The sequence below is a fragment of the Macrobrachium nipponense genome, chromosome 4 (assembly GCF_015104395.2).
Source record: "Macrobrachium nipponense isolate FS-2020 chromosome 4, ASM1510439v2, whole genome shotgun sequence".
Classification (NCBI taxonomy): domain Eukaryota; kingdom Metazoa; phylum Arthropoda; class Malacostraca; order Decapoda; family Palaemonidae; genus Macrobrachium; species Macrobrachium nipponense.
The window spans coordinates 93426608-93453713 of record NC_061100.1 but is presented as its reverse complement, the minus strand read 5'-3'; the positions used below and the strand labels follow the sequence as shown (position 1 = coordinate 93453713).

Here is a 27106-nt window from a genome sequence, read left to right as displayed (position 1 = left end):
ATTTTTTTTTGAAAATTATGTATGTGTGCGTAGTGGTTTTTGAGTTACGGTTGTTGTGACGAGTTCGGGGATAACTCGTAACAATCCTTAGTTCAAAATATGGTTAGGATCAGGTGGTCGGGATTGGTTGTGTGCTCCTTCATAAGGTGTATTGTCATATAAGTGGATCAGCACCCATTGACAAAGTCCTTTTAGGCTCTGCCGAGTAAGTGGATAAGACCCCATCGGCAGACCCACAAGAACTCTTGGCCATAGATCACATATCTCGCTAAAGTTTCTTGAGGTGATGCAGACTACTGGGCAAACACCCACGAAGTCTACCACCTATCAGGTAGGAACCAAGGTTTTATTTATACCTACAACATATGTTGTTTACCTGTCTATTCCATATAGTAGCTGTCTCTTACCCTCCACCGAAGGGTGCCAATCAGCTATGTATATATCTGACAGGTAAGTTGATTGTATGAAAATGATATTGTTATGATACAATAAAGTTTCATACATACTTACCTGGCAGATATATACAATTAAAGGCCCACCCAGCCTCCCCGCAGGAGACAGGTGGAAGAGAGAAAATATGATAGAAAACGGGGATGGTTCCTAGTCCTGCCGCCCAGGGCAGGCCGGTAGATCACCTGACCTACCTGTAGCGAGTGGCGCGAAATTTGAATTTCTGTCGGGGACGACGGAGTCTTAGCTATGTATATATCTGCCAGGTAAGTATGTATGAAACTTTATTGTATCATAACAATATCATTTTTATTAAGCCTGGCTTCAGGAGCTAGAATTTCAGAACTGTCGGCGTTATCCAGAGATCCGAATCATATAGAATTTCTTCCCACAGGGGAAGTTCTACTCTCTCCGGAACGTAGCTTTTTAGCAAAGAATGAGGATCCTTTGATGAGGTGGGAACCGTGGAAGGTTATACCCCTTCCACAAGATGTTTCTCTTTGTCCAGTATCGACCTTACGAGCCTTTCTGTCCAGGACATCCTCATCCTCGTCGGGTCCTCTCTTTAAGAGAGAAAAAGGTGGCACTTTATCTATTAAAGGTATCAGGCAACAGATCCTGTACTTTATTAAGCAAGCCAACCCTGATTCCTTCCCTAAAGCTCATGATGTCAGGGCAGTTGCTACCTCAATTAACTATTTCCAACACATGAATTTTGATGATTTAAAAAAGTGTATTGGATGGAAATCGCCGACAGTATTTAAGCGTCATTACTTAAAGTCCTTGGAAGCTCTGAAATTTTCAGCAGTTGCGGCGGGTAACATAGTTTCCCCCGACTCTGCTTAATCTTAAGTTGAAGATCCAGTTCTCCTTTCTACCTATCTCATTCAACAGTTTGTCTATACCTACCATGTTCATCTACGTCTACCTTGAGTCTTAGCTGCTCTTGTGATGGTACAGTGGGTGTCCCTTATTTTTTTTGCTAGGGTCACCCACAATTCTTTGTATATTCTGATCTCTATGATGTGGTCCCCCTTATTTTTATGCTAGGGTGACACATCTACATTTGCAATGGTTACGGGTTTTGTGTACTAAGTCATATACATTGTTTATTATATTATTGTCTAAGTTTGTTCAAATTCAATTTATTATTATAATTGCTTTATTTACTTTATACATATTAACTATACACAAATGTTAAGTTCTACATATATTCCATGTAAGCCCTGTACATATATGTTAACTTTAAGTTAATTTTAAGGAATATTTTCTATCTTGTATAATTGTGTATATGTATATTTCTTAGCAATTATATTTCTTCATTTTATTTTAAGTTTTATTGAGACCTTATTTATTTATTTTCTTTACAATCTTGTGCTAATTCTCTGGTACGATTTCGCGCAGCGACACGAACTGAGCCCAGAAAAGGGATTTTGATGTAAGGAAAAATCTATTTCTGGGCGATTGGTTCGTGTCGCCCAGCGAAATCCCACCCTACCCATCCCTGCGCTCAAGATTGTCTGCTAACTTCAGGATGGCCACCAGAGGCGCAGCAGTCGGCAGCATGGGATGGAGTAGTAGTAGTTGCTGCCCACTCTGTGGGTCGGCTCCCCTCTAGTGGGGGTTTTGTAGTAGGAGATTTCTATTGGTAAGTGGTTCGTGGTAGTGGTCTCACTCGCCCTAGTGTTCATACCGACACCCTCCTGGAGGGTGAGCGAGTCAGTAGTACTGACCTTTTCTTTATTTTATTTATTCTCTGGTATGTGTTAGTGCATTTACCTTAGAAATAATGGATTAAAGGATATTTCGCTGGGCGACACGAACCAATCGCCCAGAAATAGATTTTTCCTTACGTCAAAATCCCTTTGTTAGTATACAATAAAGTTTTGTACATACTTACCTGGCAGATATATACGATTGATGGCCCGCCCAGCCTCCCCTCAGGAGACAGGTGGAAGAAAAAATCTGACAAGAAAGGGGGACTGGTTCTTACACCCGCCACCCAGCGGCAGGTAAGGTAGATCACCTGACCTACCTGTAGCGTGTGCTGCGAGTTTTGAATTTTCTGTCGTGACGTCAGAGACGTAAGCTAAGTATATATCTGCCAGGTAAGTATGTACAAAACTTTATTGTATACTAACAATATCATTTTCACGAAGCGACACAGGCTGATCCCAGAAAAGAATGTATTAGCCGGTAGCTTCAGCTGAGCTGCAATCTATCCTAAGTAAAGGACTCCAGGTTTGTATGGTTTGGGAAATAATACATTTTACTTACAAAAATGTCATTTTGTACATTTCATTCCAGAAAGAAGAAACATAATAAAGAAAATGGCTGTCAAGCAAAGAAGTTCTCGAAAACCTCCTGGCGTAGGTAGGCATGCAGCAAAGGGAGACTCAAATGTTAGGCGAGTACAATATTTGCTTTCTTGCATTTGGCATACATTGCATAAATAATTGAATGGGTGAATACAAATTTGGTTCTACACATATACAAACCATAATGTTTTTACATAGGGATTTAACGTGCGAATGCAAGCTGGTACAGCCACTTAAACTTATTGACAAGGTAGTAAACTACTGACAGGCAGGGGGGCGGGGGCCTGGCCTATCGTTGGTCTATACTCCAGTTTACTTCCAGAAAGTTCAGATGTTTTTCTTGACTGACTTTTTCTGTACAAATTTAATTTTTTTCTTTTATTTTTTTCTTTTATTAAACTCGAGTTTCCTTTTTCTTATGTGGGTATGGACTATGCGTTTGGGCTGCAATTGTTCAAACCCATCGGTCAAGACTATTTTCATCGAACGCATAACAGCTTTTTTGCTCCATATTTTCCAGGTGTATGGACCAGGTTTACAGGTGTCAGTGAATGTGGAATGTTCCCCCTGCTTTTGTATGGTTGGGTGACCATAGTAACAAGCACATAATTACTTCAACCTTTCTCACCGTCAGTTCTTTTGAATTGCAGAGAGATGGGCTTGCATGGCTCATTTGCACTGACCATTGGCTTCCACTACTCAACCTATGGGCCATGTCAGGTTTGCTGATAATTGGGGGGTGTTCTCCCTATCTTTCCTCAGTTGGGTGACCAGGGTGATAGGGAAACATTTTGACTCTTCCTCAGCAATCTTTGGGAATCATATGGGTAAGAGTTTGCATGGCCCATTTGCGCTTCTCATTTGTTTCTCGATTATACTCAGATTTTAATTGAGGTTTATTTACTTTTTAGGAACCAGTGTTATTATATCGTGAAAGAAGAGTGGTAGGAACCAGTGTTATTATATCGTGAAAGAAGAGTGGTCGAGTTAAGTAATATTTGGGGAGTGAATCATACATTTTAATTATGCTACTTACCCAGTAATTACATAGCTATAGTTTCTGTTATTCTCAGCAATATAGATTCAAAATGTACTGCTAAGCAAGAATCGAGCCCAAACGGTATAGGGGACCGAATGGGGCACGAAACAAAGTAACACGCGGGAGTGAGCCGCGAATGGCGGCGTAGGGACGGTACCGCATGGGACGCCGCCTATAAAAAACCTAAATAAATCGGTTAAATGTGCCCATGGCAGTCCCTAAATGGTGTTAAACATTAATAGCAGTACTTAACTTGGATGCAGAAGAAGCTTGACGTTCCATGGCGAATACAGAAGAATTCCAAAGTGAACACAACACAGAGCAGAAAAACGTGCAGTGTGGATCATGCTATCGAAAGGAAAGGAAGGAATGACGTCAGAGGCGCTAGCCGTAACGATAGCGAGTAGTGGGCCTTAGATCGGCTCCTCTGTAGTTGAGGGATATTGAAGAAGGATAAATCTAAATGGCAAAGGACCTCTGGTAGTGGTTTCACTCGCCCTAGAAACCATACCGACACCTTAAATAAGGTGAGCAAGCCAGAATATTCTGGCATTTCCATATTAGCTTTTTTGTCTGGTATTATAGCAATATTTATACCTTAGAAATGTGTGCTAAAGGGACATTTCACTGGGCAACACAGGCCCTTGCCCAGAAATAGATTTTTCCTTCGTCAAAATCCCTTTTAGTAGCGATCTTTTGACTAAATCATTTTTACAATGAATAACGCAACAAAGTGACATATCAATTAGCTAATAAGCAAGTAGTGTTGATATGGAAACACTGCATTAGCTATCTTCCTGGTAGAGTAGCGTAATAATGTAAACATTGCTTTCGTTATCAGAATGACGTTGGTGTTGAATTTTATTTCCACGAGGTATGTTGGCAGGATTAATAATTATTGTTTTAAGGTGTTTTCACCACTTTTCCTTATTAGCGTGTTTGCTACTGCAACAAATTTGCAATAAATTTAAACGCTTATCAATCTTCCCAAAATTAAGTGTAAAGGTGTAATGTAGCAGGAGAAAACTAGTTATGATGGATTTTCGGAGGACAGTCTATTGAAATCCTATTAAAAGCATGAATAAAATTATTATTGATATATTATTATTATTGATATAATATTATTATTGGAAACAAGGAAACAACTTTCTCTGAAAACGTACAGGGGCCCACTACAGAGAGAACATCCCTATAGAGGGCTGTACTTAAAACCAGTTAAGGGAACAAAGTAATGTTGATTTAGCATGCCTGCTTAGCTTGAATCAAAACAAAGCTGTTAGGGAGCTATACTGATAAAATAGTATGCTTGCCATCAAAGCTATTAGTTTACCTGGTGCCAAGTTATTCTGGCTGATCTTGTCTTTAGCCATATGTTTGACCTAAGATTATGTCTTGCATTTATCTCATAGTTTACTGAGCTCAGTAGCGTCTGGGCCCGACTGCCCAGTTGCGCCTAGAAGCATCCACGAGCGTCCAGCAGATCCACGGCAGTGTCCAGTGGCACCTAGTAGCATTCACGAGTTCCAGTATTGTAAGCTACACAGGTGTTCAAGTAATTTTCATGTAGGACACCTTGTTAGATAAATTCTTGGGTATTCCACTCGGGTGTGAGAGATGTGTATTTCTGGTGATAGGAGTTCACTCTCGACGTAGTTCGGAAGTCATGTAAAGCTGTTGGTCCCGTTGCTGAATAACCACTGATTCTATGCAACGTAAATACACCATACAAACAAACAAAACAAAACAAAACTTAGTCAGATAACACTATTCCAGTTTGTTTTGTTTTTGCTCTCCTGCCACTTGCTCTTTAGTTTTAATTATATAACTTGCCCAGTGGTTGCACAGCTATAAGTTCCACTTAAAGGTGTGTAGTTGCTGGGTAGGTATTATTGAAACTTATTTTATTATATGAAAATTTAATTTTTATAATTGGAAAGACATCTGTAAGGAAGTTTTTATGAATAGGACTTACCTGGCAGTTATATATACGTATACAGTGGTCCCCCCGTATTTGCGGGGGATGCGTACCAGACCCCCCCGCGAATAGTTAGAATCCGCGAACGTTTGGAACCCCTATAAAAACGCTAAAAACAGCCTATTTTGTTAGTTAAAGCTTAAGAAAAACCACTAAAAATTTTCATACTTGGTTTTTTTAATAGTTTCATCACAAAAAGTGTATTTTATGATGAAATTGATAACAAAAACCAGGAATTTGTGGATATTTCTCATAGAAAAATACCGCGAATGCGCGAATTTTCCGCGAATAATGCAGGGAAACGTTCCCGAGAGAAATCCGCGAATGTGTGAGTCCGCGAATCCGGAGAACGCGAATACGGGGGGTCCACTGTATAGCTATATTCTCTATCGGTCCGGCAGATTTTTCAAAACTCGCGGCAACCGCCGAGTGGTAGGTGTTCGGTTAGGTGATTAACAACCCTTACAGGGTGGTACTTGGAATCATTCCCATTTTCTATTCCTCAGATCATCTCTGCCGGTTGGACTGACAACATTGTTGCTAGTCCGCCGTCGGGTTTTTCACTTGCTTCCCTGTGTCACTGTATTTCTGCTGATAATTGGGGACGTATTCTGTGGATTGGCAATCGCTTTTGTGGCTTGTGTTTTGGATTATTCTTTTGATGAGAATTCCTGATAATTGTTGCTACAATACTCGGGAATCTTGCCAAATGCTCTAATTCCTTGGAATTTCTGCCATTCTCAGTGTTAGGGTTTTTTGTAATTTCCAAACGCTCTGGCGAGACAGACATTTCCGGTAATTGTTATGAAAGCCAGGAGTCTCACTAAGCCATTAAATTCCTTGGCATTTCTAGCATTCGCAGAGTGATTTGGTATTCTGAGATTTCCAAACACTCAGGCAACAGGCATTCCTGATGATTATTACAATAATCAGGAGTCTCACCGAGCACCTGGATCCCTTGTTTTCGTTGGCACTCACCGAGTGCTCAGCATCATATTACCGAGTACCAGGGTGAGACAAGGCTCACCTGATTTTGTTCTTACACGTAATACAAACCCTCGGTCCTTTACATAAGGAATTACTTTCAGCGTAGTCTGGAAATTGGTCATAAGAGAATTACAAGGTAGTTAGGCAGTAACTGCTTGTCTGATAGTCAGGAGTCCCGCCCGACTGGACGTAAACATTCCACTTTGCTTTCGGCCACCGTCATGTGCAGACATTCTCTCTGCCCGCTTCTGTCGTCGGATTGTGAGAGTGTTTGTTTTGTGTTTTTGGTTTATGAGTGTTTTGTTTTGCTTTCTTATTTTTTTGCAATGAAAACCCAAAACTTGGGTAAGCCTCTTAGCCCCCCATTTGCGGCTGTTGTTTGAATTATTGTTGGTATTGAATGTTTGAAGGTGTTGTGCCTGTGTTGTGAGTTTGTTGTGCTTGTGAATTCTGTTGGGTTGTAGATGAGTTGTTGGAGTTGTGAGTTGTTTAGTGTTGTTGTTGTGGTTCCTTGAAGTTGTTGGCGGTGTTGACTTGTTGGGTTATTGTTTTTTTTGTATGAATAGTGATTATTTGTGCAGTGGTCTTTTGTTGTATAGTTATTGAATTGTTGTGTGGATGTTGTCCTTGTTCAGTTGATTGTGTGTTGTGTTATGATGGGTAGCCTAGCTTAGTTATAGTATATCCAGCGGACAGCAGCGCAGCTTCTCACCGAGTCTGAGATGAGTACATGTGTTTGTGTTTTGAGTTTTTTGTTATTTAGTTTGTGTAATCCCACCACAGTTTTTGAAAGTAAATTGCATTTTTCATAACTATACAAACCTGATGTCCTTTACATTAATGCCCACCATATGCCACCCCTCAATCTGAAACCTGGGCTGAAACACAAAAGTGGAATGTTTGTAAAAGTTTTTTTCTTTCTCTTTGTTATTAGTCAGTCTTTTTCTTTTGTAGTTTTGGTTTGTATTTGATTCTCTTTTAGTTTTGTTATATGGGAGTTATCTTTCATCTACAATGCGTTGCATTTAAAATCTCTCTTAGGAACTTATGGTTATATATTGTAGGATACTTAAGTTTTTCTGGACGTCTTACTATCTTAATTAATTTAATTTAATTCTTTTCACTGATCCATTCTCTCAGGAGGCTTTGGCATGGATATGTATCATTGGATTCGTGGCAAGTTAAACACCACATTGTTTATCTTAATTATTATTATAACACACAAGTTCACTGTCCAAACACACACAATTTTTCACAGGGTACAGAGTATCAACTGACACATGTTTGGCATCCAGAGTTGAGTTCCTAACTAACTTTTCTATGCTTTTCAAATGAGCCCTGAACCTCTTCCTGCATTTCAGACTCCTCCTTCTTGGCTACTGGAGAACATCCTACTTTTTCATAATAGGTTCCTCCAGCTTCCGGTGCCACCCTAGGCGACTCCTAGTGGTTGTCGTAATCCATCGTAACCACCCACTTGAGGGGTGAAAGTTCGCTCTCCCAGCCTACCTCATCACTTTCTTGTTGTGGCAAAGGTGCTGGGTTTATGGTTCTCACTTTTTAAACATCCTATTTGCATTCGGTTTCTACCCCTCTCTCTACCTCTCCTTCGCCTTCATCTACCATAACTCCACTAGTAGATTTCCCTAGCTAATATTCCTACATAATTTTTCACACAGACTTCTGTTTTCTTAACCCTCTTACGCCGATTGGACGTATTAAACGTCGAGTCAAAATGTCTCCCGTATGCCGATTGGACGTATCATACGTCGGCTCAAAAAAGTTTTTTTAAAAATTCGCGGAAAAATACTTATAGGCCTACCAGCCGAAAACTTTTGTATCACGCGCCTTGGGGGATGCTGGGAGTTCACGGATCAAGGCGTTGTTTTGTTTACAATCGCTACGCAGGCGCGCAAGCGCGAATTTCTTTCTTATCGCACTAAAAAGTATCAGTGACACATCTCGGAAATTATTTCGTCACTTTGACATAATTATTGCACCGTTTTAAATTATCCTTTACATGAAGTATTATATATGAAAATGTGCGCAATTTCATGCACAATACAACTAAAAAATACTCATGATTGTAGCTTTTATCAATTTTGAAATATTTTCATATAAATAACGATAAGTGCAAAAATTTCAACCTTCGGTCAACTTTGACTCTACAGAAATGGTTGAGAAACGCAATTGTAAGCTAAAATTCTTATATTATAGTAATATTCAATCATTTGCCTTCATTTTGCAACAAATTGGACGTCTCTAGCACAATATTTCGATTTATGGTGAATTTATGAAAAAACTTTTTCCTTACGTTCGTGCGATAACTCTTCCGATAAATTTTTTCGTGCGATTGTCCTAATGTTTGCACCCTTTTAAATTTGCCGTTACATAAAGTTTATATATGGAAATGTGCGCAATTTCATGCACGATACAACAAAAAACAACCCATGGTTGTAGCTTTTATCAGTTTTGAAATATTTCATATAAATAACGTTAAGTGCAAAAATTTCAACTTTCGGTCAACTTTGACTCTACCGAAATGGTCGAAAAACGCAATTGTAAGCTAAAACTCTTATATTCTAGTAATATTCAATCATTTACCTTCATTTTGCAACGACTTGGAAGTCTCTAGCACAATATTTTGATTTATGGTGAATTTATGAAAAAAAAAATTACGTTCGCGCGGTAACTCTTCCGAAAAAATCAGAATTTTTTTGTGCGATTGTCGAAATGTTTGCACCATTTAAAATTAGCTGTTACATAAAGTTTTATATATGAAAATGTGCGCAATTTCATGTAGAATACAACTAAAAATGATTGAAGGTTGTAGCTTTTCTCTTTTTTCGAAATATTTGCATATAAATCACGATAAATAGAAAAAAACCACGTTCGGTCAAATTTGACTCTACCGAAATAGTTGAAAAAACGCAATTGTAAGCTAAACTCTTACGGCCTAGTAATATTCCGTCATTTTTCTTCATTTTGAAACAAATTTGAAGTCTCTAAAACAATATTGTGATTTATGGTGAATTTTTGAAAAATATATTTACCTTCACTCCGCGCGCCGATTCGCGGCCGCAAGTCTCCGAAATACGTACATGGCATTATCCTAATATTTGCTCCTTTTCATATTAGCCTTTTTATAGAGTTTCATATATCAAAATGTGCGCAAATTCATGAAGAATACAATAAAAAATAATTGAAGGTTGTAGCTTTTTCCATCTTCGAAATATGTGCATATGAAAAAGTATATATATTAAAATTTCGACATTCGGTCAAATTTAACTCGTCCGAAATGGTCGAAATCTGCAATTCTAATCTAAAACTCTTACAGTATCGTAATATTCAATCATTTGTCTTAATTTTGAAACAAATTGGAAGTCTCTAGAACATTATTTAGAATTACGGTGAATTTTTGAAAATAAAAATTTTTTACGTCCGCTCGTTACGAATTCGTACATCATTTTGTGATAATATTTTTCCGGTGTTGCTTTTATTGTTTTACTATGTATTATATATCAAAATGATTGCAATTTAGTGTACAATACAACGAGAAAAAAAAGTAACTCGTTAGCTTTGACCGTTTTTTGCACAGCGTGATTTGAATACAATTATCTATGAATTTTTTTCGCTACCATATATCGCATTATTTACATATGATAATGATATTATTTTTCATTTCTGATGATTGCATACTAAACTTCAGGCAATGAAAAAAAAATGAGCCAAAAATGAACTCTTAACCTCTTCATTACCGAAAGTTTGTTTGGAGGTAGGTGGGTACCACCATTCAAGTCTACTACACCGCACCAGGTGCATAAAGGTGGTACGCATAGTACCACCAAAACTCCTCTTTTCAGATAGGGACTTCCAATCATTCTGTAATTTTGGTTTGAAGAGTTTGGAGCAAAATAAACAGTATGACACGATGCAGACGTAGATGAACCCCCAAAAAATATTATTACTGCTTATAGTAGTGTGTAGGTGACAGATGAACTGCGTCTCAACAAAAAATCACAAAACCAGACCAGCGTAAACATGTAATAACTTCTACCCAAGTATAAAACCAGTTGTATCATCATTTACTGTATTTATTTATTTATTCACTTATTACATTTTACAAATAAAAGATATGAACACCAGATAAATAAAGGTAAAAATAAAGCCTTATAGTAACTTTATATATAAAAAACCAAACCAGAGAAAAAGCGAAAAAGCGATTTTTTCTGAGGACAAGAAACTTGAAAAATTAGTTTAGATACCCCTGATGCCCCTAAAGTTGTTTTCTGTGATGAAACTAATCTTAGAAAACGTAGAAAATGACATCGACCAATTTTTTAAAGATATACTATAAAATTTGCGATTTCCATATTTATTGGCGGGGCTTTCGCTTTAGTTTTTGACCTTTTTTTTTTGTTATTACGTGCTTATTTACTGTTCTATTTTGATCATACTTTATGTGCATGTTCCAGGTGCGATATACCAACATTCTGTAAGACCGAATTTCTATTCAAGACTGTAGTTTTTTCACCGACCACCAGTGTCCCTTGTACAAGGGACACCGAGTTTCAAATTTTTTTTTCATAAAATCATTTATTTTCCCTGTAGGATGATAAAACTAACAGAGAATATGCATTATTATAGTGCTAATAATACCTGATAATTTCATTAGCCTGTCTTGATTAGTGTATTTTTGGCAAATATTTTTACGATCGGCACCCCTCCAAACCGGAGTCACTACCGAGAGATTCAGTTCGGCAGCGAACGCAATGTTTACATTCTGCTCACCCACCCGGTAAAGAAGGGGTTAATCTTCAAAACTAAGCGCGCTGTGATTTTTTGAAAAAATTATTTTTTCCGGTTCCGCGCTCACTCCAAACCGGCGCTGGCATACAGGAGAGGTTTTGATTTTTAGGGCTTCGGCGTAAGAGGGTTAACATGTTTACATCCAGGCAGGTGGGCCTACCCACCTGCCAGATGCAAGTTACTGCCTAACCACCTTGTTCAAGAATTTAACGGCTGTATTCCAGCTACGCTGAAGGTAATTCCTTATATAAAGGACCTCAGGTTTGTATAGTTAGGAAAAATATAATTTGCTTTCAAAAATTTTGATTTTTTGTGTGTTTTTTTTTTTTTTTTACTTTTCTGTGAATACTGACACTGAATGAAACAAGATTTCTCTTGTGTAGGTTGTGATATGCCTTTCAACAGTAGTTGTATGTTGCCTGTGGCAGTAGATCCACATTCTTTTTGTGTTTCTTGCAAGGTAAAGTGTTCTCTTGTTTTCCCCTGCCCCAAGTCTGTTTTGTGGTCTTCTCAGTGAAACTGTTTTGAGAGGAGGTTATGAACAAAAATGATTACTTCTTTTAGCTTTACCCCTCACGAGAAGTGGTGCCTGGTACTTACTGAATATTTCATTTACCCACTCCTCTTCACCCTCTCCTTCCACTTCACTTCCTGTGAAAACCAATTCCTAGAATCCTTAATGGAGAGGGAAGATACACAAACCTGAACTCTTCACATTGGAGAAACCCCTCCCCTTTCCCCACCTTTTCGGTTATCTCCCTTTTTAGAACACAGGCTAGTCCAACGCATGTGCAGGAAAGGTATGAAAAATTTAGGTTTGTATGCATAGCAAAAATGCAAATTACTCCAAAAATTTTAGATTTTTCCTAACATATAAACCTGAAGTTCTTTACATGAATGGTCCATCTCAACCACCTGGCACCTGGAACACAAGGCATAGTGAAGTGTAGACCTACAGGTGGTTGGGTTTCCCCCTACCTTGTAAATACGAAAAGGCAGCAACAAACTACTATGAGATTCAGGGCCTCTGTAACATGGTTTTTTCGCAATAACTTTTTATCTATGCATTTCATAAATATAACGCTTATTCAGAATACATATTATATCAACACATAAATTTTGAGTGTATTCTGCACTACGTAGGTTGAATAAATTTGGTACTTATAATGTAAAAGTGACCTTTTTTGAAGACGGGCCAACTTACTCAGAGAAAAGGTTTCGAACGCACTCGTTACGTAACTTATGACAGCGTTTCTTCCCTCTTTCTCGATGGATGATTGGCTATACGTAATGAAGGCTAAACCTCTGGCAACAATGACATACAAATTTAAATACAAGCAAAGCAGTACACCTTTATGAACTCTGGAACCTCTCCACTGATAATTGTCATAATGAACAAACCAACAAAATATGTTAGTAAATACAAAAACACTTCGATTATTAGTCTAAATCCCAAAATAAGTTTCCAAAGAAATTACAGTCTACTTTATAGGTCACAATCAGATTGACAAGATGTAGGGAATAGTTGGTAATTATCAAAAACATAGTAGACAAGCTTGATTTGATAACTGCTATATCCAGTGTTAAGCAATTTTTATTTATTGGCTATCTACCTATTTACTGAAAAAAAATAGCCGGTACTGTATATTGGCTTTAAACCTTCACCGATAATTATCGTCAGAATGATGACTTCATGAGGCTCCCCCCACTTTTGCCTCGTTATAATTCAGGATAACACTGAAGGCTACCATGGGCATTGTTGGATTAGAAAATTTAACTTCTGACTATAAAAACTAATTTCTCGAGTAGTTGTAAGAAGTGCTAAATGATCCTCAAGGATCCCAGCAGTTGGCCTAAACGTTTAATTCATGTATATTACTGCTATACTGTTGCGGCACTACTGCTACAGTAGTATTACTACGATAGCACTGATACCCCACCCACATCTATGTATCGTTCCGCCATTCATAAAGTCTTTGGGTTTCAGAGCCGATGGAGTTTTTGTCTGGTGGATGGGCGGGGCAACATTTAGTCAAAAGGTGTTTGTTTACCTTGCTTACATAATGAATGTTTTTCGACTCTTGGCTCGTAATCATTGGCTATGGCGTCGGCTATATCATTTTTACTCTATAAAAATTAAAACTATCGGGTTTAGGTTATTGATAATGCTGACAAAATTTGTGTGTGGTTGTAAAATATACATGTCAACTTTCAGCTACATCCGATGCATTGACTAGGAGCAAAGTCCAAAAAACCGTGTTACAGAGACCCTGAATCTCATAGTAAGTAAAATGATATATAAGGAGAAAGGCTCCAAATCTTATACAGGCAAAAAGAAAGCTATTTTAGTATGTTGCATTGTACAATTATTGAAAACAATTTTAAAGTGATTGTGTAAGAAAAATTTTCATTCTTTGCATGAAATATGATATTGTGAGTATACTAGAATAAAATGTGAAATTGTATAATTATACTTACACTCTTCTTTGAAGGAAACTAAATGAAGTTTACCATTGATATAAAAATGTTTATGTGCTACTTTAGTAAGTTAGTTAGTTATAATAAAATATTGAAAACAAACTTTCAAAAAATTACTTATGGTGCATCAGCAGTTAGCCTGTCAGCCATTTGCAATGAGTGCATGTAAACAAAATCATAGCGCCAGTCTGGTGGCCAGTAGCAACAACTCTTAAACCTTGTTTATTGATGGTAAATTTCATTTAGTTTCCTTTAAATGCTAGCGTAAGCACAGGCAGTTCCTGGTCATCGGCGGGAGTTCCATTCCCAGGGTTGTGCTGATAAGCACAACCCTGAAATTCGGCAATTTATGGCTCCAGTAACCGGTTATCAGCGCCATAAGCACCATTATGGCACCTGGCGCCTTATGGCACTGATAACCGGAACTCAGCCCGTTATGGCACCATAAATTGCCAATTTCATGGCTGTAGACCAGCCCCATAAAACCAGATCACTGATAACTGAGTCCGCCGATAACTGGGGATTGCCTGTAGTTACATATGATTTGATACTTTATTCCAGTATCACAATTTACTGTAATAATTAAGATTATTTTTAATGTCTTACTATTAGCAACAATATTTGTGCTTACCCACTAGGTCTAGCCTTTGGCGCTCGGTCTCCCATCCGTAATATAGCCACATTGGACACAGGGCAGTGTGTCTAATACGCCGGCAAATATGGTATGCAGTATTATAAAAACAAATATGTATATTCTCTTTGAACAGCATGTCAAAGAAAAGAAACGCACATCTAAGTAAGATGCTGGCCAAAAGTAAACTATACATAGAATTGTGAATGCGCACCGACTTGGTGGTAGGTGCTTCTACCCTTACTATTGGTAGCTATTACCTTATAACCACCTTGCAAAAGTTTACTGACCGGTTTTGCAGTTGCCCGAAAGTTATTCCCAAATCTAAAGACCAGGTTTGCATGTTAAGAAAAATACAAATTACCTTGAAAATTTATCATGCTTAAACAGCTGTTCCAGCTTGTGTTCACGAGCTAAATCCCTATGTAGCGAACTTCAGGTTTGTATGTTAGGAAAAATACAAATTAATTTGAAAAATTTTATATTTTCTTCCAGTCATTTGGAGGAATTTTGTGCAATCCATACTTTGTACTATACAGAAATTATAAATGCAACTTCAAGTTTCATTTCATATCCTTACAGTGAAGCATCTGATCACAAAAGCACCTTAAAGGTTGACTGGCGTCGCATCATCACTAGAATTGTTATGATGATTAGTATAATGTTGGTTGTTTATTTTACCAAGGCTGATAAAGTGGTAAGTTAATATTTTTGCTTTTTTCCTGGTGTTTTGTTATAGTATAGTGGTAGAGTTTACATTGGTAACCAGATTTGTGTATCTTCTTATCCTTAATTTACTTTCTTCATATACAAATATTTTTAACTACATCAAAGGAGACAGCAGTTTGTCTGATATGCTGTCTTTGATGTACCTCATTTTAATGCATTAATGGACTGTCTCATACAGTGGACCCCCTGTATGTATGCCAGAACCCCCCTCAAATAGCTAGAATCCACAAATACCTAGAATCCCTATAAAAATACTAAGAACTGCCTATTTTGTTAGTTCAAACTCAAGAAAAACCCACTAAGAATGCTTATTCCTGTTTTTTTTTAATAGTTTTATCACATAAAGTGCATTTAATCATGAAATTGATATGAAAATACAGTAGTTTGTGGATATTTCTCAGAAAAATACCATGATTATGCAAATTTTCCTCGAATAATGGGTAGAATATGTGAGTCTGTGAATCTCGAGAACACGAATACGGGGGGGTCCACTGTAATCTAGAATTTTTAATGTTGTGGAGGTTTCTCAACCAAGCTTAGGATAGGTTATCTCTGACACCAAACTTCATTAATAGGCTGGCCTTTGACACCATTGGTCACAAACTGTTCAATTCTGATTTATCAATTTAATTTGAAAGTAAGAATCTGCATTTGTACAAAAGATAAATCACACACATTTGAATGATTGTTATTCGTATAATATATTTAAACAAATTTAAAGATCATTTCTCTTAAGGTTCAGTAATGACATTAGAATGGTTTAGTCTGAGGCAAGGTTACTATTCAGCCAGGTTTGTTTTAAATTGTAAAATGAGGAGAAACCAAAAGCAAAAATTTTAGGAAGTGTCTTGCTAGGGTATAGGAGACCAAAGAGCTCGGTTGTCTTTTTGCTGGTTAACTGCAAATTCCTTGGAACTCAGCAAGATAGCGCAGTAAATGTGGGCATCTTGATTAGGTGTTCCTTCCATCCCTGGTATAATTTTTCTATATGCTGACAAATCTCGGAGATGAGCTTGTTGTATTTCTTGTCTTCTTGTGAATGGGTGCAGGCAGTCCCCGGTTATCAGAGAGGGATCCGCTCCCAACAGTATGATGATAATTGAAAATCGGCGTTAATAGCGCTGATCCTGGTTATCGCTGCTGATAGCCGGGGATTGGCACCTCTGTTAACCAGGGATCGGCGCAGGTAAGCAGGGATTGACACATATGAGTGCCAAAAATTCAGTTATCATCATCGCTTGCCCTTATCTACTTAAGCAGTGATGGCTGCATCATCATACTGTGTATTTTCCTTTATAAAGAGTACAGAAAACCTTAACTATCTGCTTTGTCTAGTTTCTTCTTTTGATGCAGCCTGTGTATTACATAAAGAATTTCTTGATCTTGGGATACGTATTGTGTTTTTCGGGACATACTAAGATGAAGGCTATCCTCTTTTGTTCCTACACAAATAAAAACCTGAAGGTCTTCCCATAGCATTTAGCTTGCGGAGGCAAGCTTGAAAGGCTGTGTTACCTTCAGACAAGGTTCTTAGATTTTGTGGTGGGGAGGAAACCCCACACTCTCTTCGGTCTGCACTCCACTTTGCTTTCAGCCACCATCATATGAAGACGTCTGACTCTGCACTTCTCTGCCTGACTGATGTTGCTTTCATTTGTTTGGCTTTTTGTTGATATATTTTTGTACGATTGTTTTTGTGATATATAGGCTGTCCCCAACCTATGTCAGGATCTGTTCCTACGGCTTGGTGTAAGTCAAATTTCAGTGAAAGTTAAATCTTAACATTAAAAAGATTATAAAAATGAAAAAGATTAAGTTACTTACCTAAACAATTTATAAAAATAATAAAAGTGAAAAATTCCTTACCTTAACAGTTTATAAAAAGAGAGAGAGGGAGAGCTTAGGTGTTATCCTTCATGTCAGTATGGTTAAGATTGATATATGTACAGTTAGGCCTGCATCTCTCCCCCTAAGTGGGTGACTTCATAACAATAAAAGATTGGGAAAAGCAAGGAATTGTTCTAAGATCTTAACTAATTTACTATATTTTACTTGATTAATTAATATTTTGCTGTTCATTAATATTAAAATTTTAAAAGTAGTAAATTATTTTTATTTATCGTACCCTGGATACCTTCAGTGAAAAGAGGAAGATATTCATATGCTAATAGTGTAAGAAAAATTTTCAAAATAAATTCCTCTACCTTCTATAGCAGATCAGAACTAAAATCAGGAATAAATTCTGAGTACATATAGTGTTCCCCTTTATTAGCGAGGGATGCATACCAGACCCCCCCCCCCGAATAGTTGACATCCCTATAAAAATGCTTAAAACTGCCTATTTTGTTAGTTAAAACTCAAGAAAAACACACTAAACATTTTTATACCTGTTTTATTAAATGTCACAACAAGTGCATTTTATGATGAAATTGATAAAAAAAACAAATTTGTGGATATTTCTCACGAACAAATACTGCTAATTCACAAATTTCCCGCGATTAATGGGTAGATAAGTTCCAAAGAGAAATCTGCAAATATGTGAGTCTGCAAATGCGGAGAAAGTAAATACGGGGGTCCACTTTACATTTACAGTGGAACCTTGACATACGAAAGTGCCAACTTACGAAAAATTAAAGTTACGAAAGCAAATACGAAGATTTTTTGCCTCTGCATAAGAAAATGATTCAGGTTACAAAAGGTTGTTATTGTAAAGTCCCGAGATTCGCCCGGACCACCGAGAACAATTTTAAAACTCGTGCGCCGCCAACTGAGTAGACTCACCACCATCCTCCCGCTCTCCCATTGGTTCCTGATGCTAGTCACCACGGTAAGATCCTGCTCTCCTATTGGCCAGCATCTCTCCCATCATGCATCTACGTAAAGGCATCCTTCAGTCACTCTGTAGCAGTATTGTTATCGTACACATGCGGAATTCGTTCGTTCACATATAAGATTTTGTTCGTTAATGTAAATTCGTGTTAGTGATTTCGCTTTGTACTTTATCGTGTTGTGTGTGAACTTAATTAGTATGTAACTTAATTGCGTATAGTCATGGGTTCCAAGAAAATTGTTGAAGTTCACGGAAAGAAGAGGATGCTTTCTAATGAGACAAAGATGGAGATTATCAAGAAGTATGAGGCTGGCATGCGGTTGAGTGTGATCACTAAGGAATACGGCTGAAATCCATCGACGATAAGCAACATCCTTAAGCAGAGGGAAGCAATCAAAGCAGCTACACCATCCAAGGGCATGACTATTTTGTCCAACAAGAGGAGCCACGTGCACGATGAGATGGAGAAGCTGCTTCTTGTATGGATAAAAGACAAAGAAATCGCTGGCAATACGATAACTGAAACAGCAATCTGCCACAAGGCCAGCGCTATTTTCGGCAATTTGATTGCCCAGGCCGAAGACGACGGAGGAGAAGGGACATCGACGCCAACCCCAGAGTTCAATGCTTCTCATGGGGAGTTTGAAAAATTCCAGAAACGGACTGGCATCCATTCGGTGGTGCGGCATGGGGAGGCTGCCAGCTCAGACACGAAAGCAGCCGAAGCCTTTATTAAGACGTTTGACGAGATGACGATCAAGGAAGGCTACAGTTCCCAGCAAGTCTTCTACTGTGATGAGACTGGCCTTTTTTGGAAAAAAGTGCCTCTTCGTACGTACATCACGGAGGAAGAGAAGAAGCTACCGGGGCATAAGCCTATGAAAGAACGGCTTACGCTCGCACTTTGCTCCAACGCCAGTGGGGATTGTAAGGTGAAGCCCCTACTTGTCTATCATTCCAAGACTCCTCGAGCCTTCAAGGCCCACAAAGTGCAAAAGGAGAAGCTTCCAGTGATGTGGAGGGCTAATGCAAAAGCCTGGGTAATGAGACTTTTGTTTACTGAGTGGGTAAATCTGTGTTTCAGCCTGACAGTGAAGAAATTCCTGGAAGAGAAGTGCCTCCTTCGGAAATGTCTGCTGGTGTTGTACAATGCCCCTGCTCACCCTCCTGGCCTCGAGGAAGATATCCTAGCAGAGTATTCTTTTATCAAGGTTCTTTATCTTCCGCCTAACACCACCCCTCTCCTCCAGCCCATGGACCAGCAAGTGATATCGAACTTCAAGAAGCTGTATATGAAACATCTTTTCAAGAGATGTTTTGACATCACTGATACAACAAACCTCACCTTGCGTGAATTTTGGAAGGAGCATTTCGATGTTGTCATTAGCATCCGACTCATCAATCAAGCTTGGCAGGAGGTTTTGAGGCGAACCTAGAATTCTTTGTGGAGGAAACTCTGGCTTGATGCCGTATCCGCCTGAGACTTCGAGGGATTCAACGTTGGCGAAGCTGATGCAGATTCAGAAACAGTTAACAATCCTGAAACTGTTTTGCAACCAGATCTTGACGAAATCGTTGCACTCGGCAAGTCCATGGGGCTGGTCGTCGACGAGGACGACATCAATGACCTTCTCGAGAAGCACCAAGAGGAACTTACGACGGATGACCTGAAGGAGTTGGAGGCCATGCAACATAACGTTGCTCAAGAAGTGTTCTCTAGCAGCTGCGAGGAGGAGGAGGAGGAGGACCCTATGACAACGACAGAAATTAAGGATACTTAAGCTGCTTTTCATAAGGTGCAATCATTTGTAGAAAAGAGACACCCTGAAAAGGCTTACACAGGTCGTATGCTTACGTAGTTTGGTGACGTTTGCCTAAGTCGTTTCAGGAACATTGTGAAAAGCAGGCAGAAGCAATCTTCCTTGGATAGTTATTTTTTAAAGAGGCGTTTAGTAGGAGCAAGCAAACAGGAACATCCAAGTGATACGAAAAAACAGAAAGTTGAAAGTAAAGATATTGAAATTTTGTATAAAAAAAAAAAAAAAAAAAACCAAGTATAAAAAAGTAAAAAAAAAAAAAAAAAATGTAAAAATCAAGAAAAGAAAAAAAAAATGAGATTTAATTTTAAGTTTTTTGTAAAGTTAAGTGTTAAAGTTTTCTGCCATTTGTTAATGTGTTTCGTAAAGTTTAGTTTATGTTTCCTGTCATTTTTTAATGTGATTCGTAAAGTTAAGTGTTAATGTTTTCTGCTGTATGTCCTCCTCCTCTGTCGCCACTTTTGGAGATCGCCTCACTCGAAAGGTAAGGTTCCACATTTTACTACATATGTATGTACGTACAGTATTTCTTGTACCCTGTACACTAATAAACTTTATTTACAGGTACAGTATAGGTTATGTTAGGTATTGAATGGTCCAAATTATTGTATTTCATTGTTTATTGGTCAATTTAGCTTTATTATAAAATTTACTGGGGTGTTTTTGTAAGGCTTGGAACGAATTAGGCAATTTACATGTAAAATGTGGTTCAAGATATGAAAAAATCAGGTTACAAAGACTGCTTCAGAACGAATTAATTTCGTATCCTAAGGTACTACTGTACAGTGTTCCCCCAGTATTCGCCGGGATGTGTACCAGGAACCCCTGCAAATAGTGCAAACCCGCGAATAGATCCGTGTGCTCCCAGCATCCCCCAAGGCGCGTGATTCAAAAGTTTTCTCCTAGTAGGCCTATAACTATTTTTCTGCAAATTTTTAAAAAAACTTTTTCGTCGATGTTTCGTACGTCGGTTCGGCACCCGACAGACAATTTTCATTGACGTTTAATACGTCCAATCGGTGTTAAAGGGTTAAGCACTACTTATTTAGGACAGAAAAGTTGAGAGGCAACTCAGATCGACTTTGGTGTTCCGTGAGCGACCCCTCCCATCCTCTCCAAAAGCGCTAGTTCGTTCTTCTTGAGGAATCTGATTTCGAAAGCTCACGCTCAAGTTCATGCAGTGGCGACTTCATTAGCATTTAGACGTAACATGTCACTATCTTCCATCCTGCAATCGACATTTTGGAAGTCGAAATCAGTGTTCGCATCACATTATCTGAAGGACGTAGAAACCTTTTTTGAAAATTGTTCTAGATTGGGACCGTTGTAGGTGGTGGGCATGGTGTTGGGAAAGGAAGCATAGGGGACCCTTTTTCCCTCTACTATCTCCTTGCCTTGGTTAAGGTTGTGGAGTCATTGGGAAGCCTTGGGGTACACAGTACCTGGAGTACCATCCAGTTTTTATGGATATGGTTTTTAATAAAGGTGATAGTTCTGTGGATTATCTGGTCTTAGCCCAGGGCAAGGGCGAAACTTTTTAATTTTGTTAACCATCGGTGGACCTCCATGGTTACAAAATCCCACCATTAGTAGGGACGACCCTGGCCATTATTGCCACGTCTCCTACAAGTGATGAGAGCGCCGACCAGAGTCAGTATTCACCTGCAGCTGCTCTCTCACAAGGTAAGGTACTGCAAACATTAGTTATGTGAGCACATTATCGCTGTCTTTTCATAAGCTGTCCATATACCCACCATCCGGGTAATGTGGATTCAGCTTTGTAATTGTTTGGTAAGTCACTTCTGTGAAAATACTTTTATAATAAAATGAGGTTTCACATATACTTACCAAACAATTACATAAACAGAGTCCTCCCTCCTCCCCACAGATGGACATTGCGGCTCAACAAATTTACGGTAGTTAGCTCAGCTGTACCAGGGATTCCTGAAAGTGGGCAGGACCTGTATCACCTACATGAATGATAGCAGCATTGTCGGCTCCAGGAAATTTGAATTTTTGACTGCCAGGTAAGAAAGTTTACAGCTTTGTAATTGTTTGGTAAGTATATGTGAAACCTTATTTTATTATAAAAATATCATTTATTTACATTTATGGTGCACCTCAGCCACTCATTCTGATACCTGGCCCAAAAGGCATAGTTAAATGCAGACCAACAATTAGGCGGAGCTTCCCCCCCTATTATCGGTAGTAACGACCTTGTTTTTGAAAGTTAAACTGCCATTCCAGTTCATGTTTGCAAGGTAACTCTTATGCAAAGGCCTTTAGGTTTGTATGTTAGGAAAAATACAAATTACTTTAAAAATTTCTTATTTTCATGTCATATTTATGTGGATATAGTACTCAGTGATGCATAATTATGCTATCCTTTATGCTCTTTGGCTTCATAATACTGTAACTCCATGAAGGTGTTGGGTCTTGAAAAATGTGGCTGAATCTGTTGCTGTAATCAGTTGAAACTGTGAACTTTGATTTTAGGGAAGCAAAAGAATGTACTACCAGTAACAAGGACATAATACTGTATCCTTAAAAGACTTGAATCCTTTCATTCTGGAATGCATTCCTGTCTGTTTCTTTTTTTTTAAGTCTTCTCTTTGCTGTCCCTCTTATTCAAGAACAGGACCTTCAAGTGAGTTCTATGAGAATCTGCATATGTGACTTGTTGGAGTAATCAGTGATGCAAGAAAGTTTTAGAGAAGTGATGAGATTTTGCTTCAGACAAAGGGGCTCATTGACAATAGTTTAATACAGAGTAACAGTATTTTTTACTTTGATGAATACATTATAGTCCAACCTCTTAAATCCAGAAACCTTAGGACCAGGCCATACAGATAGCCTAGTTTCCAACTTAGCCTACTACAGTGGAACCTCTACTTACAAAAGTCCCTACATACAAAAAATTTAGTGTATGAAAGCAAAGACGAAGATTTTTTTGCTTTGTATACGAAAATAATTCAGGTTGCGAAAGGGTAAAGTCTGAGATTCGCCCAGGCCGCCGAGAACAATTTTAAAACTGGCGCGCCACCAACTCAGTAGACTCACCACCATCCTCCCGCTCTCCCATTGGTTCCTGATGCTAGTCACTGCAGTAAGATCCTGCTCTCCTATTGGTCAGCATCTGTCCCATCATGCCTCTATGTAAAGGCGTTCCTTGACCATTTTTTGCGGCAGCATTATTGTAAACATCTCTGGAATTCGTTCGTTCACATATATTTCGTTTGTTAATGTAAATTCGTGTTAGTGATTTTGCTTTCGTTGTACTGTAATTACTTTATCGTGTTGTATGTGAACTTAATGACTTACGTTATTAGCCGTGGGTCCCAAGAATGTTGCTGAAGTTCACGGAAAGAAGAGGATGTTTTCTATGGAGACGAAAATGGAGATAATCAAGAAGTGTTAATGTTTTCTGCCATTTGTTAATGTGTTTCGTAAAGTTTAGTGTTAATGTTTTCTGCCATTTTTTAATGGGTTTCGTAAAGTTAAGTGTTCATGTTTTCTGCCATTTGTCCTCCCCCTCTGTCGCCACTTTTGGACATCACCTCACTTGAAAGGTAAGGTTCCACATTTTACTACATACGTACGTACATATACACACAGTATTTCTTGTACCCTGTACACTAATACACTTTATTTACAGGTACAGTAACAGTTAGGTTAAGTATTGAATGGTCCAAATTGTTGTATTTCATTGTTTGTTGGTCAATTTAGCTTTATTATAAAATTTACTGTGGTGTTTTTGTAGGGCTTGGAACGAATTAGGCAATTTACATGTAAAACGTAATTCTAGACACAAGAAAATCAGGTTACGAAGGCCGCTTCGGAACGGATTAATTTCGTATCCTGAGGCACTACTGTACTTGGCTACATTCTGACTGCTTTTTTATCATTTTATTACTAATATATTTTAACTTCATCATTTAATAACGTTATACTGTATAATTTTCTTTAGTGTACAAATTTATTTAACACATTTAGCCTACATTCCTGAGTTAGCATAATGATAAGTCAACTACAGTACTATACTTTTCAGAATCTGCACATTATCATCAGTAACTTTCATATCCTAAATTTCGTATCTTCATATTTCGCTATTAGTTTCTTCGTCATTTATTTTGATGGTAGAGGATAGTGGGATGAAAAAAATAATGGATGAATCTCAGTGATCACAGTGCATTTGAATGTCTGTCAAAATGTAAACAAAGCACACCCGTGTCATCTATTGAGGAAAATGAAGACTAAACTATTCGCTAATGAAATATCAATTTTCTAGCAGAGATAAAGATTTATGGTTGTACTTCTTATCTGTAGCATCATATGATCTCATGGGTGGCATATCGAATAGGTCTGTACACAGTTACATAAAAGAAGTTATCAAAACTATCCCTTATCTCAAGCACAGAGTAAGGAATTCGTGTATGCCAAAAATCTCATTTTGTAGGTTAAAAGTTTTGACTTGGTAGAGCGTTTTCAAGCGGATATTTAAAAAAGATATATTTATTCCTTTAAGGTCAAAATAAAAAACATACTACTTGACTTCACATATTTTCATTACTGACAACTATTTTAATAAAAACGAAGGAGATATGGCATAATTTTTGCAGTCTTGTAGTTGTAAACAATACGTGGTGCTACCTTGGTGGCGGCGCAATAAACTAATGGCGGCTGATTTAGAATCAAGCCAAACCACAAGGGTTCCCGGACCATAGAATGGCAGTTTTAAGAGGTTCAACTGTACCACAAGTAACAGACTCAGCATGGTCTGGCAGCACCTGTAATTTTGAGTAGGTACCATGCCATCATCTGTAATCAGAAGATGATTCAATGGTTGCACAGGGTAGTTAATACAAGAACTGATCACAGTGTTGCAAGCATGACCAGCGATGGTATACACTGCTTTTTATGGCTATATGGCAGGGAATAGACAAATACTGTTGATGAATATGTGGGACAGAATTATTCAGTGATACTTTGACTGTGTAACTTTTACCTTTATAACCTGTGCAATTCTAGATGCTCTCATCCCCTTATTCTCTTTTATTTCCATTTAGCAACCATTTCCAAATGGCCTGACTGACATACCACATTTAACCTTATCAGCTTTTCCAGACCATATTTGGGAATTTTATTAGTTCCTCATTGGACAAGTGGTTTTCACGCTCAGCTGCCAATCCGGTGATCCGAAGTTTGATCCTCGGCTCAGCCAACGCGGAAACAGAGGAATGTATTTCTGGTGATAGAAATTTATTTCTCGATATAGTCCTGTTGCTGGGTGACCAATTGGTTTCTAGCCACATAAAAATATCTAATCCTCAGTGGTCTGGTAAAACTAAGATATACTTAACCCTCTTACGCCGACTGGACGTATTTTACGTCGACATTTTTTCTCCCGTGTGCCGACTGGACGTATTTTACGTCGACTTACAAAAGTTTTTTTTTAAATTTGCGGAAAAATACTTATAGGCCTACCAGCCTAAAACTTTTGAATCACGCGCCTTGGGGGATGCTGGGCGTTCACGAATCAAGGTGTTGTTTTGTTTACAATCGTTACGCAGGCGCGCAAGCGCTAATTTCTTTCTTGCCGCACTAAAAAGTATCTGTGACACATTTCGGAAATTATTTCGTCACTTTGACATAATTTCTGTACCATTGTAAATTAGCCGTTACATGAAGTATTATATATGAAAATGTGTGCATTTTTATGTAGAATACAACTATAAAATACTCATGATTGTAGCTTTTATCAGTTTTGAGATATTTTCATATAAATAACGATAATTGCCAAAATTTCAACCTTTGGTCAACTTTGACTCTACCGAAATGGTCGAAAAACGCAATTGTAAGCTAAAACTCTTATATTTTAGTAATATTCAATCATTTACCTTAATTTTGCAACTAATTGGAAGTCTCTAGCACAATATTTCGATTTATGGTGAATTTATGAAAAAACTTTTTGCTTACGTCCGCGCGGTAACTCTTCCGAAAAAAATCATACATGCGATTGTGGTAATGTTTGCACCATTTTAAAATTAGCCGTTATATAAAGTTTTATATATGGAAATGTGCGCAATTTCATGCATAATACAACTAAAAACAACCCATGATTGTAGCTTTTATCAGTTTTGAGATATTTTCATATAAATAACGATAATTGCCAAAATTTCAACCTTCGGTCAACTTTGACTACTGAAATGGTCGAAAAATGCAATTGTAAGCTAAAACGCTTATATTCTAGTAATATTCAAGCATTTACCTTCATTTTGCAACAAATTGGAAGTCTCTAGCACAATATTTCGATTTATGGTGAATTTATGAAAAAAATAACATTTTCTTTACGTCCGCGCGATAACTCTTCCGAAAAAATCATACATGCGATTGTGGTAATGTTTGCACCATTTTAAATTAGCCGTTACATAAAGTTTTATATATGAAAATGTGTGCAATTTCATGTAGAATACAACAAAAAATAATTGAAGGTTGTAGCTTTTCTCATTTTTGAAATATTTGCATATAAATCACGATAAATAGAAAAAAAACCACGTTCGGTCAACTTTGACTCTACCGAAAATGGTCGTTGAAAAAACGCAATTGTAAGCTAAAACTCTTACAGTCTAGTAATATTCAGTCATTTATCTTCATCTTGAAACAAATTCGAAGTCTCTAGCAAAATATTTAGATTTATGGTGAATTTAATAAAAAATCTTTCCTTCCCTCCGCGCGCAGATTCTACGCCACAAATCTCCGAAATGCGTACGTACCATTCTCGGAATATTTGCTCCGTTTCATATTAGGCATTTCATAGAGTTTTATATATGAAAATGTGCGCAATTTCATTTAGAATAAAACGAAAAATACTTGAAGGTTGTAGCTTTTCTTATTTCAGAAATAATTGCATATAAAATATATATATAAAAAAATTCGACATTCGGTCAACTTTAACTCGTCAGATATGGTCGAAAACTGCAATTGTAAGCTAATACTCTTACAGTATAGTAATATTCAATCGTTTGTATTCATTTTGAAAGAAA

General features: G+C 37.8%; 1 protein-coding gene across 3 annotated transcripts in view; it reads left to right on the top strand.

Moving 5' to 3' along the window:
• Window positions 1-27106, top strand: part of LOC135211023 (2-oxoglutarate and iron-dependent oxygenase domain-containing protein 3-like) — a 235341-nt gene that overhangs the window by 102943 nt on the left and 105292 nt on the right. For 2 of the 3 annotated variants that reach the window (XM_064244053.1, XM_064244052.1), the window contains exons 2-3: window positions 2758-2857; window positions 15270-15384. In XM_064244053.1, coding sequence (XP_064100123.1) covers window positions 2781-2857; window positions 15270-15384 — 192 coding nt within the window. In that variant the 5' untranslated portion in view covers window positions 2758-2780. The remainder of the gene's footprint in view (window positions 1-2757; window positions 2858-15269; window positions 15385-27106) is intronic. The other variant, XM_064244054.1, reaches the window with a different exon arrangement.